The sequence below is a fragment of the Apiospora kogelbergensis genome (genome assembly GCF_038363985.1).
Source record: "Apiospora kogelbergensis strain CBS 113332 chromosome Unknown utg000009l_segment0_segment0, whole genome shotgun sequence".
Lineage (NCBI taxonomy): Eukaryota > Fungi > Ascomycota > Sordariomycetes > Amphisphaeriales > Apiosporaceae > Apiospora > Apiospora kogelbergensis.
Window position 1 is genome coordinate 2,521,246 of NW_027117426.1, and position 20,787 is coordinate 2,542,032.

The 20,787-nt window shown below is 53.2% G+C and overlaps 7 protein-coding genes across 7 annotated transcripts; 2 read left to right on the plus strand and 5 right to left on the minus strand.

Moving 5' to 3' along the window:
• Nucleotides 1–1,592: 1,592 nt before the first annotated feature.
• On the minus strand, nucleotides 1,593–2,391 carry PG998_013882 (uncharacterized protein; the record flags this gene model as incomplete). The annotated part of the gene is made up of 3 exons (XM_066880698.1): nucleotides 1,593–1,845; nucleotides 1,915–2,171; nucleotides 2,314–2,391. 3 exons carry the CDS (start codon nucleotides 2,389–2,391, stop codon nucleotides 1,593–1,595), a joined length of 588 nt encoding a protein of 195 aa, XP_066724837.1.
• A 756-nt stretch (nucleotides 2,392–3,147) lies between these two features.
• Nucleotides 3,148–5,104, minus strand: PG998_013883 (Major facilitator superfamily transporter; the record flags this gene model as incomplete). The annotated part of the gene is made up of 2 exons (XM_066880699.1): nucleotides 3,148–4,754; nucleotides 4,810–5,104. 2 exons carry the CDS (start codon nucleotides 5,102–5,104, stop codon nucleotides 3,148–3,150), a joined length of 1,902 nt encoding a protein of 633 aa, XP_066724838.1.
• Nucleotides 5,105–5,762: 658 nt separating this feature from the next.
• Nucleotides 5,763–8,650, minus strand: PG998_013884 (uncharacterized protein; the record flags this gene model as incomplete). The annotated part of the gene is made up of 2 exons (XM_066880700.1): nucleotides 5,763–8,297; nucleotides 8,348–8,650. 2 exons carry the CDS (start codon nucleotides 8,648–8,650, stop codon nucleotides 5,763–5,765), a joined length of 2,838 nt encoding a protein of 945 aa, XP_066724839.1.
• A 2,938-nt stretch (nucleotides 8,651–11,588) lies between these two features.
• PG998_013885 (NADH-quinone oxidoreductase) lies at nucleotides 11,589–12,398 on the plus strand (the record flags this gene model as incomplete). The annotated part of the gene is made up of 3 exons (XM_066880701.1): nucleotides 11,589–11,631; nucleotides 11,715–11,889; nucleotides 11,948–12,398. The coding sequence occupies 3 exons, from the start codon at nucleotides 11,589–11,591 to the stop codon at nucleotides 12,396–12,398; spliced, it is 669 nt and encodes a 222-aa protein (XP_066724840.1).
• A 1,113-nt stretch (nucleotides 12,399–13,511) lies between these two features.
• Nucleotides 13,512–14,157, minus strand: PG998_013886 (CFEM domain protein; the record flags this gene model as incomplete). Its single annotated transcript, XM_066880702.1, has 3 exons — nucleotides 13,512–13,722; nucleotides 13,843–13,908; nucleotides 13,964–14,157. The coding sequence occupies 3 exons, from the start codon at nucleotides 14,155–14,157 to the stop codon at nucleotides 13,512–13,514; spliced, it is 471 nt and encodes a 156-aa protein (XP_066724841.1).
• Nucleotides 14,158–15,346: 1,189 nt separating this feature from the next.
• Nucleotides 15,347–16,181, minus strand: PG998_013887 (uncharacterized protein; the record flags this gene model as incomplete). Its single annotated transcript, XM_066880703.1, has 2 exons — nucleotides 15,347–15,794; nucleotides 15,871–16,181. Coding segments are annotated over 2 exons (759 nt in total), but the record flags the coding sequence as incomplete, so codon positions are not given.
• Nucleotides 16,182–17,721: 1,540 nt separating this feature from the next.
• On the plus strand, nucleotides 17,722–19,888 carry PG998_013888 (uncharacterized protein; the record flags this gene model as incomplete). Its single annotated transcript, XM_066880704.1, has 3 exons — nucleotides 17,722–17,805; nucleotides 17,853–19,286; nucleotides 19,391–19,888. 3 exons carry the CDS (start codon nucleotides 17,722–17,724, stop codon nucleotides 19,886–19,888), a joined length of 2,016 nt encoding a protein of 671 aa, XP_066724843.1.
• Nucleotides 19,889–20,787: the final 899 nt, after the last annotated feature.

The window sequence follows — 20,787 nt, forward strand, 5'->3', positions numbered from 1 at the left end:
CGAACCCACCCCCGCCTCTTTCCCACGACTGGTCTGTCTGTATTACTGAGACTGACTACTGACTGTAGGATATGGCATGCATGATGGAAGGGCGCGAGGATGTCCTGACCAATCCCGTGTCTTGTCTCTCTGTCGCCTGTGAAGAGGTGTCTATGTTTCCAGTGCTTTGGCGACGCGCCTGTTGCTCCTGCATCTGCATCGGCCTACCAATCTGATGTCAGGTCTGGCCTGGCCCATCTATATGTTCATTCTTAGGTAAGCAGCGTAGGAACTGCATTTGATGGCTAATGGATCCCAACCAAGCAAGCAAGTCTACTAACTAACAATCGAGTATAGGAGATTAGTTTCGACGTGCCATGATGTTATCCTGGAGATGAGCCAGTTCGGCTTCGTCTGTTAGCGCACAGCGACGCGCGGACACCGGAGGCTGAAGCCACACGAGTGACGTATGGGACTGAAGATGCGACCATGCAGTGTGACTGCATTGCTCCCAAACTCCCTCCTATACATACAGCGCGACCCATATTATTTTTTATTTGACCAAAGCACGGCGAGCATGTAGGGAAGATATATCCAGGCCATCGCAAGCCACACCGTCTTTGCTGCTTTTGTTCGCGCACGGAATTTCTACATCCTCGCCGTCTACCTGGACCATCCTTTTATGTGGCCAGTGTTCAATAGGCTTTCTTCCATTCCGACCATGACGGCTACCGGCACGACTTCTAGCCGTCATAGCCGGCAAACACCATCCAGAATGTGCACACCACCCAATGACAGCTGCCATATTTCCACCGCATCCCTCCCAAGACCCCGTCTGCTCCATTGAGCGACGTCCAGCGCGCCCCATTACTTGCACGCTGCTTGCATTACTCTCACAGAAGGTAGGGAAGTCATCATATATCTCTTTGCCAGTTTTGTTCTTTGTCTATCAATTAAGCTTCTGCCGCGGACGCCATGCCATGCTTTCTCGCTAGGGTTGTGAATATCCGTCCACAAGGTGCAGAAGTATCATTATCAAGAGATCATATTGCTACGCCAAGATCTCGTGCGCGAAAAAACAACGAGCGTTCCCCCAAAAGAAAGCTGCAGCAGGCAGGGAGGGAAAAGGCATCAACTGCGTCGAAACGCCCCTTTTGTTCTGTCGCGGTGCAGTCCGCGTATTACCGCATATCGTACATACGCCCTTCGTCGTAGAAAATCATAAGAGCCTTCCAGCTGAGTGTTGGCCCTCGACGAGTGACAGAAAAGCAAGTTGGTGAACCATCTATGTCCAAGTCGACCTGCTCCACGGCCCATGTTCATCAGGAATCGGGTTCGATCAGCGGAGTAAGCAGGATAATGTCCGTGTGCTCCTCGTCATCCATCTTCTCCTTAATAGTTACATCGGCAGGATAGTCCAGCTCCAAGTTCTCTGTGAAAGAGCCTTGGGTGAGAACGGTAGCTTCGGGCTGGTAGGCATCGGATCCGGCAAAAAGACCATTGTGAAAATGCAGGCCAAAGTCCTGTTCTAGGTAGGGAACGTCATCTTCGTGGTAAGGGGTAGATTGGTCGGCGATATCGGGCGACGGGTCGGGTGCTTGCTAGGCGTCCTCCTAGTACGGGTTGAAGCCCCGTCCACGGCCGCGGTAACCTCCACGGTAACCGCCTCGCGGGACAAATCCTCCTCTTCCACCAAATGAGCCTCGGCCGAAGCCTCCACGACCGCGACCACGGCCGCGTGCGCTCATCCCAGGAAAGTTGGTACGCTTCGGGGTAACCTTGATGTTACGCCCCTTCAGAACACTGTCATTGAGGACAAGGGCCTGGGCGACCAGGCTAGGCTCTGTGAATTCAACATAGGCGTACCTATCACATAATCAAGTCAGCAGCTATTGCGAATGCAGGATATAAACGTAAAGGGCGTAAGAAACCTACCCCTTGGGCTGCCCAGTATACTTGTCCAGGAGGATGGTTACGCGGTTGATCGAGCCGCACTCCTGGAAGTGAGCCTGGATATCCTCCGGAGAGGCAGAATAGTCGACGTTGCCCACGAAGATGCTGCGGCTGTCCACATCAGAGCGGTCCTCGCTAAGGTCTTGGCCTTGCTGTTCAAGACTGGCTTGCATCTCTCTGAGCTTGTTCGCCTCGTCTTCCATCTCGGCAACGCGTCGCTTCATGGCGGCAATCTCCTCCTATAATCGGTGTGACGGGTTAGCTAGACAATATCCTTAGACAAATCCTGGCACGAGGTCGCGTGGGTGATGTGAAGTACGGCCAATAGCCTCTGGATGGCTGCTAGGAAATTTTATAAGGCTAATGCATTGGATTGCGCACCTCTTCGTTGTTTTCCTCGTGGTTGGCTTGCGGCTCCTCCACGGCCGAGTCCACCTCGTGCTTAATCTCCTCGGACATATTCGCGTCCACGGTAGGCCCGTCGGTCGATATACTCGTGCAAGATCAAGGCGGGTTTCGGCGAATTCGACAACGTGTTAAGGCTTGGTGAGCAAGTTCAATGGTGGGACAGAAGCTGTTGTTGCTGTTCGGAAAGGCTCAATGGTGATTGATTGATGGGATAAGTCTTGACCCCACTAGCTGTGGTTTTGGGCAGATCTTGAAGATCGGAGAAATGGTTCGAAACAACGGTGGCAGCCGATTTGATACGCCGAATAGAAAGAAGGACGACGATCCTTGAATTGACGATTCTGTTCTTGTTGCAACAACGTGGGAAACTGCCTTGAGCGATGAGTAGCACGAGGGCAGAACAAGAACCTGTCGCAAAGAATTCCACGTCGCGTCCGGAATTGGAGCTGCTGGGAAGCTTTCTGGTTGCGACGGGAGCAGGTGCCAGTGCAATGCAATGACGAACGGCGCTAGCAATGGCCGATGGTCTAGTGGAGAACGAGCCGGATGGGGCTTTCGTCTCGCAATAACTATCCTCCGAGCATCCATGTACTGAAGTATCGATCTTGAGGACAACGGGCGGTACTTGGTGAATGGCCCAAAACATGAAGCTATTTTGTTGCTAATTATCTGCCTAAAAATACTATATTATTGTTGTGTTATGTTTAGTACTAGTGCAGTGATATATACGCCTATCTAGATATTTATATACTCAGAACGCCTTAAATAATTCCCTCCTTTTCTTCAGCGCTTTTACTCGACAACACCTCAATCATCTAGCTCCTCCCCTTCTCTTGGCACGACCCCATCGAACCGCCTCCTCCCGGCCTCCTCTTCGGGATCCCCCAGAGCGTCCCCTGGTCCCCTCCAGCCCGTAGAAGCTTGGACAATGAGCACGACGACGCTCAGCACCGCAGCGGCCTGGAACAGCACTTTGATAGCATCGACGTAACCCTGCACAGCGACCTGGCGGTCTACCTCGCCCAAGCCGCCGCTATAGACCAGGGCCGGGCTCCCTATTAGCCTCTTGATCAGCTGCGCGCGCTCGGGAGTTAGAAGCGATCCTCCACCATCGACGGCGCGGAAACCCTCCTCTAGGCTGGCGCGCAGCGTGCGTATGAAGATGCCGCCGCCGATGGCGCTCCCGAAGCTGCCCGCGAACCCGCGGAACGTGCCCAGCAGGCTGGTGGCGACGTAGTGGGTGTCAACACTCGTCAGATGCAGTAGGTGGGCGAGGGTGTAGTTGACGGTGGCGCCCGTGAAGACGCCGTTGGCGAAGAGGAGCGCCACGTACAGGCCGCCCGGGACGGCCAGGCTCGAGCACAGCGACAGCGCGAACATGGTCGCAGCGAACAACGCGACGCAGACCAGACACGCTAAGTAGAAGCTCCCAGCGCGCCGGATGTGCACCCAGCCGATCAGGATTCCGCCGAGTCCGAAGCCGAGGTTCGTGGGGATGAGCATGCTGCCGCTGGCTCCCGGCGAGAGGCCGAAGACGGCGAGTGCCGTGATGGGCGCGTAGAAGAGAATTGTCCAGCGCGCCGTCATGAAACCCAGCTGCGCCAAGCAGGAGAGCAGAGCGCCCCGATTCTGGAGCACGGAGATCGGGATGATGGGATCGGATGCCACAAAGTATTCGATCAAGACAAAAAGTACCAACGATCCTGCCGAGATGGCAAGTGGAACGATCTGGATCTGGGCCGATAAGCTGTACAAGAAGAGAACTATAGTCCCAGTCTGCATGCGGTTCGTTAGCATATATGTACAATTTCGGTTTCGAAGTTTATAGGGACTACCAACCAGGACGACCGCACCTAGATAGTCGATTTTCTTGAGCTTTTCCTTGACTGTTGCCTCCTTGCCGCCCTGGCCGGAGGAGAAAGACTTGGGAATAGCGAAGTAAACGCCCAGCCCCGCAATGAGGCCCGCGGGGACCTGAACGGCGAACAGGGCCCTCCAGCCGGCGTTAGGGATCATGACACCGAAGACAACGGCGCCGAGCGAGATGCCCGTAGTGAAGCCGGCGTTGACCATGCCCACGAAGAGCCCGCGGCGGCGGCGGCTCGTCAACTCGAGGACGAGGATGAAGGCGAGGACCATGATGGCGGAACCGCCCATGCCCGACAGGACGCGGCCCAGGATGAAGACGCCGAAGGAGCGGGCGACGGCGGTGACGAGCCCGCCCGCGGCGAAGAAGAGCGAGGCCACGAGCACCATGAGGCGGGGCGAGAAGATGGAGGCGAGGCGGCCCGTCAGCGGCGCCAGCGACGACAGCGCGATCAGGTACGCGCTCGTGAACCACATGGCATCCTCGTAGGCATCGAGATCGGCGGCAATGGTCGACTGTGCCATGGTCATCCCGGACATGTTGCAGGCTGTTTCCTCTCTACGTTAGCCCACGTTGACACTCCAAGATGTGCAGCAACTTACACTGCAAGAAAATGAGTATATAAACGCTAATCATGATGGCCAGCCCGCGTCCGCGGCTGACCTTGTAATTCGCCTCGTCATCGTTGTCTGCCGCTGCCTGCTTTCGTTGCTGCTGTTGTTGGTGGGGCCCTGCGTGATTAGAAGTATCAACATCGCGTAGGATTGCTGTGCTGGAAGATGACGCCGATGAGGCCCGTCGGGAGTCCGCATTCGACTGCAGCAACGGAGTGGCTTCGGACGGCGTGGTTGCAGTATCCTCCCTTGCACCATCAACGGCGTCATGCTGTTCGGCCATCTTTGCTTCGCCCGAAAGCAAGGAATCGGATTGCAATGGAGCTTCTTCGGATAGGTACGAGTTATGACGACAACGCCATGGGGTCAAGTACAGAAGTCGTGATCTCGTTGATCCAGACACATGACAAGACGAGATGGGATATATGCACGGTGAATCAGTAGCCACTCAATTCCACATCTCGCGTCAATCCCATTCCATCTTCTTATCGCATCCTGCTACAAGGTGCTTGATTGGTAAGCCGATCGGCTTTGCACATTTGAACCGTGCCCGAGTGTAACAGGGGTTGGTTCCCCCGCCGCCCCGGAGCCGGAAGCATCGTCAAAGAAAAACATCATTACCAAGCAGTCAGTCAGGTCCTCGGATGACCCGGAGCATGGCAGCATGGATTGATTACTCGCACAACCAAGTATCTATCTTCATGTACGCCACCACGTAGACGCTAGAGGTGCTAGATGCAAACATACATGCATGCATTAGGTTTTACTTGGCAGGCGGCCCTCGCCACCTGCCCAAGCAGGAAGGGAGGATCGCATTCTGAACCGTGGCAGTATGAACAAGTTGTTATTTTCTATTTGCATTATTCTAGAAGATGTTGGAAGGGACGAAGCATGGGTATATGAAGAAGATGCAAGACAAAATAAAACAGATATCGCTCTGATTAGGTAGAGCCGCTCCTCTTGTTCTCTTCGTGTTCCGCCGTGGGTTCCGCTGTTGACGATGTCCTCGGCCGGCCCAAGGTCTTCATCAGCACATCGGAAAATCTTCTGACAAAGCCGCCCTCACGCAGACTTCTTGCACTGTCCCGGCGTCCCCTGGACGATATGATGGCACTGAGGTCCAGATCCAGATTGCTGTGCGCCTGAATACGCGCCTGGCGCGTCTTTCCCACCCGCGCATCCACCATCGCTCTGGCATCTCTCTTAAGGTCCAGGAATAGCGGGAACAGGGCCGTGACCACGAAGAGGGAGGGTATGACGATGAAAGCGATCCGGTAGCTCACGCCGGTCTTGTTGATGGCGTAGAGGACGAAGGGCCACAATGCGGCCCCGGAGGCGCCCATGGTAATGTAAGCGGCTGCTCTCTTAGTTCTCTTGCCTTGGCCTCGGAGACCGAGGGTGTAGATCAAAGGCCACATTGGGCCCTCGGCGAAGAAGAAGAGCACCACAGGAACTACAACTAAATTGGGGTTGGCTGGTTTGATGGCTACAATCAGGATGCCAAACAAAATGCCGAGCCCAGTGCAGATATTCAAAATAGTCCGAGGTTGCGGGACTTTTGGATGTGTTGGTGACAGATATGCCAGGTACGCAGTAAAAAAACGGGACACCGCGAATGCCGTATGCGCAATAAGGAGGTAGTCGGAGACGGCAAGTGCCAGACCGACTGGCTGGTCGGCTTCCCCGTCGTGATCAGCTTCCGTTGTTCCATCAGGGTTGGCGTCGGCCCCCGAAGACCGATCAGGTGTTATGATACTTTGAAAGAAGATGCTCATGCTTTCCTGCCCGGCCATATAAGTCCATTGAGCGGCGACGGCCAGGATCAGCGTCCATGTTCGTAGCTCTAATCCGCCGATGCTGCGCTTCGTCGGGTCCACTGGGAGGTGAAGTGTAGAGTTTTCCAACTCGGCATCATTCACCTCAGGCAGAGGCATGTAGTAGAAGAACAGAGCCAATGCCACGCAGAACAATGTTATGGCCAGGTAGGTCCACTGCACGTCGAGCAGATTAACGGAACCGTTGGGATCCGCCGACTCAACACTCGTAAAAAAGACTTTCTGTGCGAGTAGCTGTGCGAGCACCGTGGCTACCGCCTGAACGCCCTGGGCTGTGAGCAGGCGCATCTCGGCGTAGTCCATAGGGCCGCAGAGTATGAGAAATGGGTTGGCCGCCGTTTCGAGCACCCCTAGCCCAAACCCCACCACAAAGCTACAAAACATGAACCCGCCGAACGACAGGAGCACGGCGCTTGGCCAGAACATGATAGTGCCTATGCCGTAGATGCAAAGACCTATCATGAAGGTGGCCTTGAAGCCGCCAACGGCAGGCACTTCATGGCGCAATTTGCGCGTTCGCCTGTGTTCGTCGTGGCGCAGAATCCATTCGCCAACCATCAATGGGCCAAAAAAGTATCCAGCCCCAAAGTACATGCTGGTGAGTCCAAGGGTCTGGGCTACAGTCATTCCTGCGACCTGGGCAATAACGTTGTTTAGGGTGTTCAGTAGGCCGTAGGAGAAACCCCATAGCACGAACAAGATGCCGACTACGGTGCAGTACTTGAAAGACTCGGACACCGATGTTCTCATTAAACTCTTTGGCCTCCTGATGTTCACGAAGCCGAAGTAGACCGAGTTCTCCCCCATCGTCGTAGCCGTTGCGTTCGTTCGACTGGTGGGCGTGCGCCCAAGGTTGTTCGATGAGCTCGTCCTCCCCAGTTCCAACATATCTGGGGTTGTGAGGAATTCCATCGCCGAAACCTGAGCGCTGGGGCTTTCGGCGATACGTGCAACTCCGGGCATGGACACGCTTCCTTCGCCTCGCGGGCTGCGGTTGGAGCCTTCCGATGTGTTCTTCGTGGTGTCTGTAGTTCTGAGAGTGCCATCTGGATCGACGAGCATGCTCGGCAGAATTCGGATGATAAGAGGCTTCAGAGTGGGAACGCAGGCGCATGCGATTCCAATATTGACCTCGACGGATGACCACATCAGTGACAGCGATGCATTGAACGCGAAATTGGTTTGTCCGCCGAAAGATGACTCGGGATCAGTGGACAGTTCGGGTGATATATCGGTGATAGCCTGCTGGAGATAGTATATCCTCACGACATCAACGACGGTAACAAAGATTCCCAGTGTAAAAGTTACAACTAGGATAATCTTTTGACGTGGCGGAAGTCGCATACCAGTAAGGACTGGCAATGGTAACGCTAAGATGGCGAGGTCGGTGATGATGTTGACTGGCGCCGAACATATGAATTCTGTCAGCAAGGGAATGCACTGTGCGTTGCTCGCGTAGTAGTTAAAAGCAGCCTCCACGGGACGGCACTGAAATACGTTCAGCAGAGTCAAGACGACACCAGAGACGTTGACAATGCCCAAGACTGCCCACGAAGCCAGGCGGAGCACTTGTTCTGTATTCCTAGACAGGCGCAAGTAGAAGACCAGGATTGACGTCTTGGTTGCCATGAGAGCTGGGTTCTGGGAACTAGGTCAGCAAGCGTTCCGCGGAGTTATTTGAAGCCTCTTACGTATAGGACAGAGAATACATATTCGCAGCGTCGTAAACTGTTCCAGTTGCCATCATCGATATCGGTGTCACGTTTCCCCAGCCCTTTGTAGGTTCCATAGTCGATCGTGAAGCCGATAGCGAATGCAAACAGCCAGGCCGCGACCATAAACCAGTCATCCCAGGTGATGTGCCGTACAATGAACAACCGCGTATATAGGCGTGCAAAAACGAAGATGGAGGCGAGGACTAAGGTGGCTGTCGTTACTGCAAATACCGAGGGTCCGCGATCCTCGATGTCGGACCACAGCCCTGTCTTGGACATGGCGCCGACTGTTGGCCGAGCAGCTCTTAGGCGATCTTGAGGTCAGATATATCCATTACGGGCAGCGATTGTTGATGTGTTTCCCCGGAACCTGGTGCAGAGACGATGTGGATTTGCCGGCTCGATCTCCGTTGGCAGCTGTGGCATATATGTATGTGTATATATGGTGAAAGGTAGCAGTCTCCGGCGCAAACCAGATCGGCACCTAGACCGACTATTACAGGAAGCGCGTGGTAGCAGACCCAGGAGCCGTAAGTGAAGTGGACCAGGAAGTTGGCGCTTTCGTTTGAAAGCAGCGGTCTAGTTCTCGTGGCTCGGGTGCAGCGTTGTTCCTTGACTCAAGTCAGCCGCGGACTGAAAGCACCTTTTGCACGCTAGATAAGGCCAGGCGGATGGGATGGGTCGAAGAGAAGGATCGAGTGCTTGTTGAATATGTGGGTAACAGCCTGCAGTCTCTTGTGCTAGAAGACGAACGAGTCCAATAGACATGGGAAACAGGGAAGGGAGGCAGAAGAGTCATCGGCCAAACCGCTCTCGAGGACGGATGCTGGGATGGAAGGAAGTGGGCTTTACTCAGCAGCAATCTGCGAGAAGCATTGGCAACTAGGTCGTATATGGGCGTGAGGCAAAGCAGAAAGCAAATTCAAAAAAAGAAGAAAAAATCAACAGCTTAACCTACAAGGCATCGCCGAAAGCGCAGCCGGGAGTTTTGTACAATGGGACCCCGCCTGTTAAAACTGGGCGAACAAGATACAAGCACCAGGGAACGGATGGTCTGAACTTGGGACGGGAGGAAGAGAGAGAAAAGTCGACGATGGCAGGGCCTGGTGCAGAGGGCGGCGGGAATGTACAACTACACAGCCCGGCAGGCGGAGGGCGAATACCCAGCGCAACGTGCCATCTCCAACCCTGGCGATCTACCCCATACTGCTGACCGACGACTCGCCCGACTATTGGATCAAGTATCAAGGGAGAATACTGCTGGATCCCGGGAGGATTGAGGAGCTAAAGGGTGGCCTGGTGGGCAAGCGATGACATAGCATGTCGGATCGCGTGCAAATCAAAATTACGACATGGTGTCTTGGCGTCAGAGCCTATTTCCTTCCCCGGATGCCAAACATCCATCCTGTGGGGGCCACCAACTGGCCTGGCAGCCACGTTGGCGGGAATTTCTCCGAACTTCAACTGCTTTCTTTCGTCTCTCAGGTTAGAGTCTTAGAGTCTGGTATCTCGGGCTCCAACCGACCTGCTAGGTGCAAGTATTACTAGATATACTTCCCCTCATCCAGGTGCCAGGTGCCAGGTGCCCGGGTACGAGTAGCCAGGCCAATTGATTGATGAATTCAACCAACGGTCTTAAGATGATCACAGCGCTATGTCGAATTAAAAACAAGTCTAAGTTTGGGGGTTGGATGGGTGTGTGGACGACCTGGTTTGCCCAGCTGCCCAGCTGCTACCGTAGGTGTAGGTACACGTAGTGGTGGTGATTTGTTGCAAAACAGGCCCGCTTCCGACTCTACCCATCGATAGCCCCGGATGTCGCTAATGGCTAAACCAGAGCAACTACACTCCATGCCCCCAACCTGGGGGGTGCCTAGCCCGTATACCTCCAGTTGTTTAATGGGGGAGAGAGCGAGAGCGATAGGGAGAGAGCGAGAGAGCGAGAGAGCGAGAGAGCAAGAGAGAGTGCGCGGAGAAAGACAATGCTGCGGATGACCCGTACGTTCCGAAACATGCATGACTGAGATGTAAGAATGCCATGCCCTGCTGCATGTAACCACCAACACACATGCCTCCTTCCGTCGTCGCACAAGTTCCGACAATGGGCAGGATGGCTTCCGGATACCAACACTTTGTATAGTGGGCCGATCGATGGCCAAAGCTGTGGGGGATTCCACCCATCCACCATCCTAACTCATCCGCCACTTGACGGTGAAAAACTCGTCTGGATGATCGTGGGGTAGCAGATCTAGGGTGGCTCTTGTCAGATTGACAGGACATTCGTGCATGAGTCCAAAAGGCCAGAGGCAACCATAACCACATCGTAGGGACAGCACTGGCAGACTGGAGGCGCCAAACGTAGAGAGACCTGGTGCTAGGCTTAGCCCTCGTTGCATGGCATATCCGACTAGAGAGAGCCGCGACTCCGACTATCACCAAATTGGTGACACACACACAGATGGAGCCCCTACTTGATTCATGATGCACGTTTCTCTCTACGTGTACCAATATAGTACTCAAACGCTTCCGCCCTACACCATGGCAGGCAGCAGGACTCTAGATCCGAAGTCTATCATCGCCTGTGGCATAGGAACCTAGGCAGATAAGAGCCGCCTGCACAGACACCAGAACAGACCTTCTCCGTCGATGACTCGGTGTTCTCATACACATCGTCTACTAGCCAAGAGATATAGCACGTCAATTAGCATTCTGAAGCATCGGATTTCAAATGCAGCGTCATAATGCCATATTGCCATGAAGGACAGAATTGAATTTATTGAAAGAGGCTGGCCGGGATGAGTCGTTAGTGAGTGACACAACGCATCAATTGGTCAATTGGGACAGTTGCATCGTATACGGGATCACGGGTCAAGATTGACAATGCATCACCATTGGGATTGGGGTAAGATGAGAAAGGTGCAAAGGCAGATTGACCTTGGGCCTCTTCCCAGATGGTTGCTCGGAAAGGAAAATCTCCTCGGGTGGCGCTGGAGCCAATCGGAAGCCAGAATTTCCTGCTTAGCGATTAGCGGCAAAAAGCAGCTCTTCGTCAACGTCAATCAATTGAATCTCAAGAGCCGATTCGCGTGGGCTGCCCGGGCGAGCTTTCAAGAAAGCACTCTCTCCCTACAGAACCATCTCCACTCAATTCAATCCCCTCCAGGAGATCTCGCCATCTTCAACTACTCTCCTGAGGAAATACTCCAGATCCGACAAGATGCTGGCGTCTTCGAGAAGGGCAGCTTCGCTGGCTCTGCGAGGTGTGTGCGTCCCTTTTTCCCGCCGATGCGATACCCAAGGAAACAAGCCGAGGAAACTGACCCGTTGACTCTTCGACATGCAGCGAAGCCCGCCACCCACCAGTTCCCCCTTCGATCCGTTGCCGCCTTTTCGACGAATAGCAACAAGAACGCTGCTGCCGTGACCGCTCACGGCTCGACCGGCCTGGTAAACAAGGAGCGACGGGAGGTGCCATTGCCGTCCCAGGAGGGCACCAAGGGCGTTGTTCAATATGCACTGTACGAATGAATCCCGCAGGATGTGAGACGCTGCAGTTTGTTGACAGAAGATGAACAGGACCACCCTCGACCAAGTCGCCAATTGGGCCCGCCAGTCCTCTTTATGGCCCATGACCTTCGGTCTGGCCTGCTGCGCCGTCGAAATGATGCACCTGTCCACGCCGCGATACGATCAAGATCGCCTCGGAATTATTTTCCGTGCCTCTCCCCGTCAGTCCGACGTCATGATTGTCGCCGGTACCTTAACCAACAAGATGGCGCCCGCCCTGCGTCAGGTCTATGATCAGATGCCCGAGCCCCGATGGGTTGTCAGCATGGGCAGCTGCGCCAACGGCGGCGGCTACTACCACTACAGCTACAGCGTCGTCCGCGGCTGCGACCGTGTCGTCCCCGTCGATATCTACGTCCCCGGCTGCCCGCCCACTAGCGAGGCCCTCATGTACGGTATTTTCCAGCTGCAGCGAAAGATGCGGCAGACCAAGATCACGAGAATGTGGTACCGAAAGTAGAGAGCAGGAATATATGGTTTTTTTGGTGGCCAATGGAGTACAACAGGGCTCGTCACGCCTGCATACTCTCTTTTGTTCTGGAGGCACATTGTACATAGCTTGGGAGGCGGTACGCGAGTGCACTGGGAATTGTACGGTAAAAAGTCTGTTTAAACCCCCAACGTCGTTTTTGTGCATATGCAAGTGGCGATGGCCGCCCTTGAGCTGGGTTTACAGAAACCAAGGGCATTTCAAATTTGTCAACCAGCTGCTTTGGAATGTAACAATGTGATGCGATGCGAGTGACCAAGCGAGGATTATAGAAATATAGATATGTCACCAATCTGACCTGCAACCTTTCTTATAACATCTTATATCCATCCAAATTGTGAACGTTGGCCCGTTGCACCAATATCTTGTAAGCTGACTAACTACAAGTATACACGCTTACCAATGTTCCAGACTTTTGTTACGGTTGGGATTATCGGGTTATTCACAAAGTATCAAAGAGGGCTGTCGTCGTCAACTACTTTGCTGGTGCCCAAACATTGAAGGAAGAACCCTAATAAAGAAAGTAGCATTTAAGAGTCCGAAATGTCTTCCGGGACCAAGTCGGCAGGATACTTCAGATCAAATTCATATTCTAAACATTATGTGGTAGTATAAAGTTTGCCCCCTGGACTATTTTTGACATCCGCAGACGGCGAGTGTGTTTGCACCCCTCATCCAGCCAAACGGTGTTTTCTTACTGTCCAGAACAAGACGCAATTGCCAACAATTTACAGATGTAGAAGGTTTAGTACAAGTGGGATTGCGGGATCCCTTTACTCTGCTCACTCAAGTACTCGATTTACAGCAAGATCATGGATTAAATTATTAATGGCCAGCTTATATTATATGTCCAATGTTATAGGGTAAGCCATCAAGGACTTTGACCCGGACCCTGTAGACCAGATTTCCCAAAGGCGTTCCGCATGAATGGAGCTGTCTGTGTAAGCGGCAGCAACATGACAGGAGAAGCCATTACAATAAACACCGTGACGCATATGCTCATAGACAGATTCAAATCGTTTCGCTCATCAGACTTTACCGCATAACCCCAAATTAGTTTCAAGATTTGCCTTCATTTGTCCCTTACAGGACGGCGGCGATAATGGCGGCCACAGCGAGCATGAGACCCGACGTGTTGGCCAGCATCTCGGCGGCGCCGTTCTTGGCGGCGTCCGTCGACTTGGCGACCGCAGAGCTTGAGGCGCTCGTGGCCGCAGCGCCGACCTTGTTGGCAGCCGTCGTGGTGGTGGCCGGAGCCGAGACGGGGGGCCGATGCGCTGCCGGTCGTCGTGGGCTGTGCCGTTGCTGAGGAGTAGAGAGAGGCGTTCATGCTATTTAAATTATTGTGGTTAGTCACCGTTGTGTGGGGAGGTGCGGCATCTGGATGGAGGTGGGGAAGGACAGGGACGCTCACCAGTACAGCTGCTTGCTGTTGGCGTAGCTAGAAGCACGCGAGTCGTTGGGGCAGTTGTTGAAGCAGCTGGAGAGAGAGTTAGCTATATCGTTGGCTTATGGGCACTGGACAAGAATCGTACGTCATTATGGCAGTGTACTTGTCGCACTTGCACTGGTAGTCGGCATTGTCTGTGCACTGGGCGAGGTAACCATTGGTAGTGTCGAGGCAGGCGTCGACGATGTTGGCAGCAGCGCAGGTGGTGCTGGTGCTGACGCTGGTGGACTGGGCCGAGACGGCAACAGCCAGGAGGGTGGCGGGCAGGGTGAACTTCATCTTGTGGGCGAAGGTAGAACGAGCGAAAACGCCGGGAAGAGACAGATGTGTATAGGCGGGTAGTGGGATTAGACGTATGGAGTTGTGGGTATTAGCGATTATCTAGAACGAGTGAATATCGGCTTTCTATGTCTCTCTTCTTCTGGCAGTCCAAGGCAAGATGGTGTAAAAATGGGAAAGAAGAGAAAGAGGTGGCAGAGGGCGCGCCTCGGGGCATCTTATGATCAATCCGTCTGGGGCTCGCACCGACCCGTTTTCCAGCAGCGTGAGGCACCATCGATGTTCGTGGGCCGGACCGCGGTGAGCAGAATAGAACCAAGGGGGATCATGTCGATTGCCATCCCAAGTCAAACCTTAAGCTTCGCCATCTACACCACCCACACAGAGATATGCATTCCTTTGGCGAGCCTTGCACCGGCAGTGAACCGATCAAGCTCTGAGTTCTTTCCATCCGCTGTTTCCTTCTCTTGTTGATGCTCGTATGGCAGACGGGCGCCACATGATGGGAAAAAAGACACGATAGTTTGTGGGACTCGAAGTGTTGTTGAACTGATATTTGGAGATGAGCACCGGGCTTAATTTCTAGGGGGTTGCTTTTTCGCTGGGGCTACCCTCCGGCGATTGGTCTGGTAGGGGCGGCCAAACTCTTTCCAGCACAGCGGCACTGCCAAGAGAGCCCCAGGAATCGGAGCTAGACAGGGGCCCAGGGGAGTACAGGGGAGTACAGGGGAGCACAGGGGAGCACAGGGGGAGGGGGCCACTTACGGGGGCGCGCGCCCGCAGACCTGCAGTTGCTGCAGTGAAGGTGCATGTTGAGAAGGGGACGCTCACTGACTGACAGTTACATAGTTGTTGGCGCGCCGCTACCGTATCGTTCGACTTATATTCCATTAGGTAAACGCAACGGGCAGGAACCTAGTCCAGCCACCAATTTAGCATTCTTTCATTGCCCTCTGCCGCTCCCAGCTGTTTAAACTCAAGGTGCGAGGTGCGACTCAAGGACTACCGCAACTACCTCGAGTGCTGCATGTCGACTACTTATACGACCCGAGAAACCTCGTATTTATATATGTTTGCCTCGAATAAGTTCCATGACTTTCGGTAACACGAAGCATTAGTCATGCATCACCGTCAACCATGGGTCCTGAGCATTCGGGTCGCGTTGGCATGATGGTCTGATAGCACCAGTCTAGTTGTTTACACATATGCACCTCCATCCGGTTTTAGGAGGATCCCGGGTCGCCGGCCCATGATAATCACCAGACCGGAACGCAACTGAACTCCGGCGATATGCATCAGCACAACGCCGACTTCGGAACCGGGTCCTGGCCTGGTCTGGGATGCAATCCCTCGAGTCAGGACAATGCTGTTTCCTCGTCTCGTTGTGGTCTGCCCCGGCCCAGCTGTCGCCGTAGCTCCGCGTTTTCCTTCTCGAGCTCCTCGAGTCTCCGCTGGACCCCTCGATCTGTTCCGAAGCCTCAACGCTGAGTTCATTGGCAATCTTGACGAACCTCCATAGGCGGAGAATGACGATCAGCGATGCAATCTCTTCCGCGATGCCATGCTCGAGGAGGTCAATGACAAAGCTGCCGACGATGACGAATGCATCGAAACAGTGAAACCAACTCGAGAGATAGCTGAAATGGGAGAAAAACAGCGTCAGCGTCTTTGTTCATAACAATCCGCCGGACTGGGTTTCGTCTCAAGTATTACCGGATACCTTCTGCCCATAGACAAAGGAGCAGTTCGAGTAGGAACAAACAGCTCATCACAAGCGAGAAGTTGGTTAACGCGCTTCGGGTCGGCTGCACCCAGGCCTTATCTTCCATCTTGAGCTCACATGTGATGAGGGCGATGAAAATGTCGCTCAAGATACCTGCGACATCGAGGGCCACGAGAGCCAAGATGACCCAGTGTTTTGCTTTGGACGAGAGGAAACGCCGGGTCTCGCGACGTGCCTTACGGTAGCTCGACCTCCAATCACACGTGAAACCATGAACTAGACTTCCACTCTCGGGGAAACGGACTGGCTTAGTTAGCTGTCTGGCGGCATGATGTATCCCTTTAAGCAAGATGATGGCAGTTCAAAGCAGCAAGCAAGCACCCGGGACTGGTTTGGGTTCAACAGAAGTCACCTCACCCCATTCCGAATGCGACGATATGATCGAATATGAGCAAAGAGCAAATTACTCACCTAGAAGCGACGTGCGCTCACTCATAGTCTCGGCGATGATGAACTGCCTTTGCAGTTCTTTTGTCTGCAATGGTCAAGTGGTTGATGGAGCTTGCATGGTAGACGTAGATCAATTTAACTATCTACTAGGTACCAACGAGTGGCGGACCTTGTTGGTTGCTTGGGCCTCATGTTCGTCATTCTCCGGGAATACATCGGGAACTAATCATTGTCCCACGATTTACTTGGATTAAATCGGCAGTGACGGCTGTTCCAAGTTTGCATAACAAGTCTACTAATCATTTGAACGCACCGCCTTGTCAGGGAAGATGTTATTGATGACTACCAACAGTGCGCATATCTACCTTTGTGGCAGCCTGTACACCATGATGGGATGCATTTGGTGTTCACCGGCTGGTTTGTACATGGGAACCCACGTAGCTATCAGTAAAGGTGCGACGACCGCCGCCCCTATAGCTATCCAGGTTACGAGTCCCCAGAAGGAAGTTATCGTGCATGACCTCTGGGGTCAGCCACCGCGTCAGCCGTTGGTACCAGCGACGTCCGCCGTTGCTATGACCGCGAGGGCCATAATAACACGGTTGATCGCTGGATTTGGATCCGGCATATAGCCGGGCTCCGTAGAACAAGCGTGTTGGTGCCAATGAACCCCTAGACGACGAGGGCATAAATCTCTCATTAGAGGTGAAGGAATAAGCCAGAACACGACGATGTGCATGTCTGCGGTCGAAAATTCCTTGAGTGATAAATTCCATGGTTGGCTCAGATGACACGTCCAAGAAAGGAATGTAGGACAGAAGTGAGAAAACGTTTCATGCTCGCTTAGCTAGATGGTCATGTAGATGGCAGCATCTTACTCAGAGGTTGAGATATTACAAGTAACCTTATGGCAGCAAGGTTATGTTATACTCAGTCTGCAACATGTTCTATAGGTAGACCAACGATACAACATGCCTCCAAAATTCTGTACTCACACAACAATGTGCACACGTCGAATGACATTGCTACCGCTTGTTAGCATGAGTTTCCTTATTTCTCACACCTAGGAAGAAGACGACAATGGTTCTCCGGAGATATTTTTAGAGCGTTCAAAGCCACTAGAAACAACAGCTCTCATAAAACAAAGGCCATGATTCGAAGAAACGAACTTCGGCATTGAACATAATCGCTGAATGAGAACAAACTGTAAGCAGCAGGTGTGTTTAAGTATAACACAGTCTTTGAGGTCCATAATGTCTGTCCAAATACAAAAGCCGTGCCATATCTGTTGTGGCAGAGCATAGAAGTCCATCAGCTACATAACGAGTATCGATAGCTTCCCACGCGTTCGCTGATCAGATACACTCTTGCTGTAAGCCAAACGATTAACTATGGCGGCGCCTTCAGACCAGGCAGCTGGTAGCAATGACACGCCGGCGACCAGCCCTGGACATCCTGCAGCTTCTCACGGTGAAGTATATACTGGTAACCCTGCCCCCTGGCCCCTGCGATTGATGGCCAGTTACCTTTCAACTTCAGTAGGCCAGAGCCTTCTTTCGACCCCAATGACAACTCTGCCGTCACCAACTTCTTTAAGTATCAAGATAATGCACGCCACGTCTTAGATCCAAGGGGCGAGCGTGCTCCAACTATTGAAGAGCAAGTCACTAACCAAATCGAAGAGCTCCAAAGGCAAAGAGGAGGCCAGGACGTCAGTGATGAGGAGAGAAAGGCGATTGAGCAAACACTCCGGCGTAATTCTGGCTGGCAGGAGTCCTACAAGGCCGAAGTTGCCGGTGCTCAGGCCGTGCCCATTGCCGCCTTCAATCGGCTCGCTCACGACTATGACCAGTTGCAACTCGCTACGGCGCGGCACCGTGCTAGCTACGAGGCTGACGCTATCAGAGACATGAAGGAATTAGAGGAGCAGCTAATGGACCAAACAACACACGAAGAAGAAAGCTTGACCGAGACCGAGACCGAGACCGAGCCACTCGATCCAGATAGTAATGAGTTTCGTCATAGCCTATTGAGGCTCACCAACGCTGTCGCCACCAAGGATGAAGAGATCTCCCGCCTCAAGAAGCAAATTGATGACGCTGACATGGCTGATGCGGAAGCCGAACCATCTGAAGCCCAATCCAACTCGAGCAGCGAGAAGGATGCTAGTGAGGTGAAGCGGCTCCAGCAGGCGCTCGATCTACTCACGGGGGAGAAGGAGAAGCTCGAGAGTACACTCAAGAAGCAGGTTCAGCAGGCCACCAGCAGGGATGTCGAAATGGCCACTTCTCAGGCAAACACAGACAAAGAGATGGCCGATCTAAAGCAGACTATTGATTCTATGCGCACACAGATGGATGACCAAGCAGCCCTGTTAAAGACCCGTAACGAAGACAATGCGAAGCTTGCCCAGGAACGGGAACAGCTTCGCGAACAAGTCGATGGGCTGAGCATCAAGTCGCGGGACGCCGAGGGCCAGCGCGACATGTGTCAGGAGAGCATCAGCAACCTGGAGAAGCAGGTTGAGCAAATTAATCTATCTGACAAGAATGGCCAGGAGAAGATATCGGACCTTGAGCGAGAGCTTTCGGAAGTTCGAAAATCGGAAGAAGCTAACAAAGACAAAATCTCGATGCTGAGTGTTGAAGTTAGGGGTCTCGCCGAGTCTCACGAGGACATCGTTTCCAAGAATAAAGAGTTGCAGCAGGAGAGAGACATCGCTCGCTCGGAAGGCCGCCAGAGCGGTGAAGCTGAGATCAAACAACTAAAAGAGCAGCTTCAGACCGCCGGGAGCGAAGCCAAAGCCCGCCGCGCAGAGGCCGAAGGGATGCAGATAAGATTATCGAAGGCTGAAAGTTCTGCCCAGGATAATGAAGACAAGGCTAAAGGCTTGGAGCGAGAGAAGACCGAGACTGCTCAGGTGAATCAAACTCAGCTTGACAGCTTGCAAGAACAGGTAAGTACTGCGCAAATGTCTGCAAAAATGACCACGAAAGGATTTCCAGGATGGAGAAAAACCAGGTGGAACATCAAGCAACGATCAGTAGCCTGCAAGAACAGCTGGCCGCCTCTGATGGTTCACTTCAACAAGGTAACGAAAAGATTGCGGATCTGCAAGGCCAACTAGTTCGCTACATTGAATCGGAAGTAGAAATCCAGTCGAGAGTCGAGTCGTTGGAACGAGACTTGTCTACCGCTACGCAGTCGCAAGATGAAGCGGAGAGGCGAGTTCAGGAGTTACAAAATGAACTTCAGTCGAGTGGAACGGCCAGCCAAGCTGCAGGCAAGACCGGTATTTTTGGAGTTGAACCGGAGCCCGAGGTTTTGGGCTTGGCTGAATCGCATGCTGAAATCCGTCGACTCAGATCCGAGAACACTAGGGTTGAAACGCAGCTCGCTGCCAATCGGGAGCGATACCTTGCGGAGCGGCAGCGGCAGCCAGATGATCAACGGGCCAGTGACTCCTGGGCGGAGGTCTCTCGTCTCCGACAGGAAAACCAGGACCTGCAACGTCGCATTGCTGAATTTGTGGAGTTAGGCCGTCTGTTGGGGCAGTAGATTGGTTGTGCCCTCTCTCTTTTATTTCCAGCTGCAATTTTGTTTTGAGTTATTGTTTAATTTTGTTTATTATATTCATATTCATATCGTATATATCAAAATGTTTTAGCTGCCTGAGTCTCCTCTCTTTACAAGGTAGCTCCTGTAGTTCTCCGCCCCTAACTCCGCCCGCTAGGATCGGAGCGGGCGTCGATTGATACATTGTAGATCTGCGGCGATCAGTAGGGCCGAAAGCTAAAACCCGGGGTAGGAAACAATCTGTGTCATTGCCGTGATATATATTACGCGCCGAAGCTGCACTCTTCGTCTTGACCAAATCTCCCCGAGATCCTGTCCGACATGGCCACAAAGAGAAGTGACCTTGACGATGAACGTACGATGTTCACCGTCAATACGTGCCTGCTGTGCTGTTTGCAGTCGGAGTTCATTGTCCTTGGGTAGCCCGGGGCGGAAGTCGGACCATCTGAAACAATCTCCAAACCAATGAGCCGTCTCATGTGGGCTGTGAGAGCTTTACTGACGTTGGTGTAGACTCGACCGTCGCAAATCGGAAGAAAAGAGAACGACGGCGTCAAGGCTTAAGGTAAGGGCATGTCACCGAAACCGACTGCTGCGGACAGCATGCTGCGTAGCACAGAAAGGGGAAGGTGACGGAGGGTTCCTGGATGTGTACGACCACGTCTGAGGCGCTCCTCAGTTCCTCTGTTGATTGGTGGCCCTGCTGGATTATAAATGCTATACTAAGCCGGCGGCGGACATCCCCAAATAGGGATCTTTAGCTATCTTGATCGAATCGAGTATCTGAGAAGAGTAGGTAGTGCCTGCACCCGTAAGGCATATCTGATAAGGAGCCACCCACGGACGGGTTTGTGGCTGGCTTCTCGGTGTGGCCTCTTCGC